Genomic DNA, 3294 nt, shown 5'->3' on the forward strand with positions numbered 1-3294 from the left:
GGTGTTCAGGGACAGTTTTGAAATTTGTGGAGACAGTCTTCTGTAGGCCCAGACCGTGTGGCAGGTTCCCTTTCCCCAAAGAATATTAGTGAAAAAGTTGCGTTTTTACAACAATCCAACAGTTTTCATTGTCACTTTTTCTCAGGGATGGACGTACAAATGACCAGATTAATTCAGCTCAATTTCACAAACTGCCTGTGTTTTTATGAGTTCTCTCTCACTCCTTTTTTTTCTGTTTTGAAACAGTTATACAGGGTTTTAGAAGAGCAGGATTTGCAGTTGGGAAACTGAAATGGAACATCACATCAGAATCTGGTAGAGTTTTCCAATTTATCGTAACTTGAATATCATTTGATTTTGAACATGGAAGAAGAAAGCACCATTTACAATGGGGAGAAACCGTACACATGCTCTTTGTGTGGACAAGGCTTCAGCCAATCATCTGACCTGTTGAAACACAAATGCAGTCAATCCAGGAAGAAACCATGGAAATGCAGGGATTGTGGGAAGGGATTCAAATCCCCATCTGGCCTGGAAAGTCATTGGCTCAGTCACACTGGGGAGAAACCATTCACCTGCTTCAAGTGTGGAAAGGGATTCACTCGTCAATCCTACCTTCTGATACATCAGCGACTTCACACTGGGGAAAGGCCGTTCACCTGTTCTGTGTGTGGGAAGGGATTCATTCAGTCATCCACCCTGTTGAATCACCAGCGAGTTCACACTGAGGAGAGACCATTTAAATGCTCAGACTGTGGGAAGTGTTACAAATGTTCTGGGGAACTGATGCGCCATCAACATGCTCACAGCAATGAGAGGCCATTCACCTGTTCCATGTGTGGGAAAGGATTTACTCAGCAATACAAACTGCAGACGCACCAGCGAGTTCACACTGATGAGAGACCTTTTACGTGTCCAGACTGTGGAAAGCGCTTTAAAAGTTCCCAGGACTTGATGCAGCATCAACCTGTTCACACTGATGAGAGACCGTTCAGATGCTCTCACTGTGGGACTGCGTTCAAGCGATCGTCTCATCTCACTGTACACCAGCAAATTCACACTGGGGAGAGGCTGTTCACCAGCCCTGAGTGTGGCAAGGGATTTACTCAGCCATCCATCCTTCTGACACACCAGTGTGTTCAAACTGGGGGGAAACCATTCACCTGCTCTGAGTGTGGGAAGGGATTCCCTTCCTCGTCCAAACTTCTGATGCACCAGCACGTTCACAGTGGGGAGAGACCGTTCACCTGCTCTGTGTGTGGGAAGGGTTTCACTCAGTCATCGAACCTGCTGACACACCAGCGAGTTCACACTGGGGAGAAGCCATTTATATGTGCTGAATGTGGGAAGGGATTTGCTTATTTTTCTGTACTGATGAGACACCAACAAGCTCACAGGCAATTACAATGATTGGATTTTGCAGTCAATGACATCCAGGATTATGCTTGTTGGGGTCTTTTGGTTGATGTTAATAAGCTCCAGCCAGTTAGTTGGGTGAATATTGTGGCTAAAAGTCAAATAAATCAGTTTTATATTACCATTTTTATATTGAACAAACTGTGTTGCATCTATTTATTGTCTGTAAGTCACTTTGGATCCATTTGAAGGGCTCTTCCTCTCCCCTGTCTTCTCCATCCTCACCTCCAACAACAAGTGTCAGGAGTACATGGAGCTTCTTTGTCACTAAGAGTGAGGGGAGGTGATGGCCTAGTGGTATTAACACTAGACGCTTAATCCAGAAACTCAGCTAATGTTCTGGGTACCCAGGTTTGAATCCCACCAGGGCAGATGGTGAAATTTGAATTCAGTAAAAAAAAATCTAGAAACTGACGATCATGAAACAATTGTCACAAAAATCCATCTGGTTCAATGATGTCCTTTAAGGGGAGGAGATCTGCCATCTTTGCCATGATCTGGCCTACATGAGACTTCAGAGCCACGGCAATGTGGTTGACTCAAAAATGGCCAAGCAAGCCACTCAGTTGTTCAAGAAGGCAGCTCACCACCAGCTTCTCAAGGGCAACTTGCAATAAATGCTGGCCATGCAACAACATCCATGCCCCACAAATGAAAAATGAATAAACATAAGAACATAAGAAATAGGAGCAGGAGTAGGCCATCTGGCCCTTTGAGCCTGCCCCGCCATTCAATAAGATCATGGCTGATCTGTCGTGGCTCAGTTCCACTTTCCGGCCCTCTCCCCATAACCCTTAATCCCCTCTCTTATCAAAAACCCATCAACCCGCTTCTTGAAAATATTTAGCGAGGCAGCCTCCACCACTTCAATGGGTAGAGAATTCCAGAGATTCACCACCCTTTGAGTGAAGGAGTTCCTCCTCAACTCCGTTCTAAAATGCCCCCCCTTTATCTTGAGGCTGTGCCCCCTAGTCCTACTGTCTTTTTTCAGTGGGAAGAGTCTCTCCACCTCTATCCTATCCATCCCATTCATCATCTTATACGTCTCAATGAGATCTCCCCTCATTCTTCTAAACTCCAACGAGTACAAGCCTAGTTTATTCAGCCTCTCCTCATAGTTCAACCCCCTCAACTCCGGTATCAGCCTAGTAAACCTCCTCTGCACTCCCTCCAAGGCCAAAATATCGTTGCGCAGGTGCGGCGCCCAAAACTGCACACAGTACTCCAGCTGCGGCCTCACCCATGCCCTATACAGCTGCAGCAAGACCTCCCTACTTTTATATTCAATCCCCCTCGCTATGAAGGCCAGCATCCCATTCGCCTTCCTGACCACCTGCTGCACCTGCAAGCTGGGTTTTTGCGACTCATGCACAAGGACCCCAAGGTCCCTCTGCACCGTCGCCTGCTGCAGTTTTTCGCCCCGTAAGTAATAGTCCTTCCTACCATTCTTCCTACCAAAGTGGACCACCTCACACTTGCCAACATTAAATTCCATTTGCCATTTCCTGGCCCATTCGCCCAGCCTATCTAGATCCTTCTGCAGACTCTCCACACCCTCCGCACAATTTGCCGTTCCCCCAATCTTGGTGTCATCCGCAAATTTCGACACCCTACACTCAGTTCCCTCCTCCAGATCATCTATATAAATGGTAAATAGCTGAGGCCCCAGCACCGACCCCTGGGGCACTCCACTAGTCACCATCCGCCAATCCGAATAGCACCCGTTGACCCCCACTCTCTGCCTCCTATTTGACAACCAATCCTCTATCCACGCTAACACCCTACCCCCGACTCCAAGTCCCCTGACCTTCTGCAATAACCTCTTATGAGGTTATAAAAAGCTCATAAAAAGCTGCCTCTGTTGCTTTCCTTCCTCCC

The 3294-nt window shown here is 47.1% G+C and overlaps 1 protein-coding gene across 1 annotated transcript; it reads left to right on the forward strand.

Moving 5' to 3' along the window:
• The first annotated feature begins 293 nt into the window (after positions 1-293).
• Positions 294-1410, forward strand: LOC145363572 (uncharacterized). Its single transcript, XM_080218756.1, has one exon. It carries the CDS (start codon positions 364-366, stop codon positions 1408-1410), a length of 1047 nt encoding a protein of 348 aa, XP_080074882.1. The 5' UTR covers positions 294-363.
• Positions 1411-3294: the final 1884 nt, after the last annotated feature.

This window comes from Carcharhinus amblyrhynchos, unplaced genomic scaffold (genome assembly GCF_965287045.1).
Source record: "Carcharhinus amblyrhynchos unplaced genomic scaffold, sCarAmb.v2.hapA scaffold_39, whole genome shotgun sequence".
In the NCBI taxonomy this organism is placed as follows: Eukaryota; Metazoa; Chordata; class Chondrichthyes; order Carcharhiniformes; family Carcharhinidae; genus Carcharhinus; species Carcharhinus amblyrhynchos.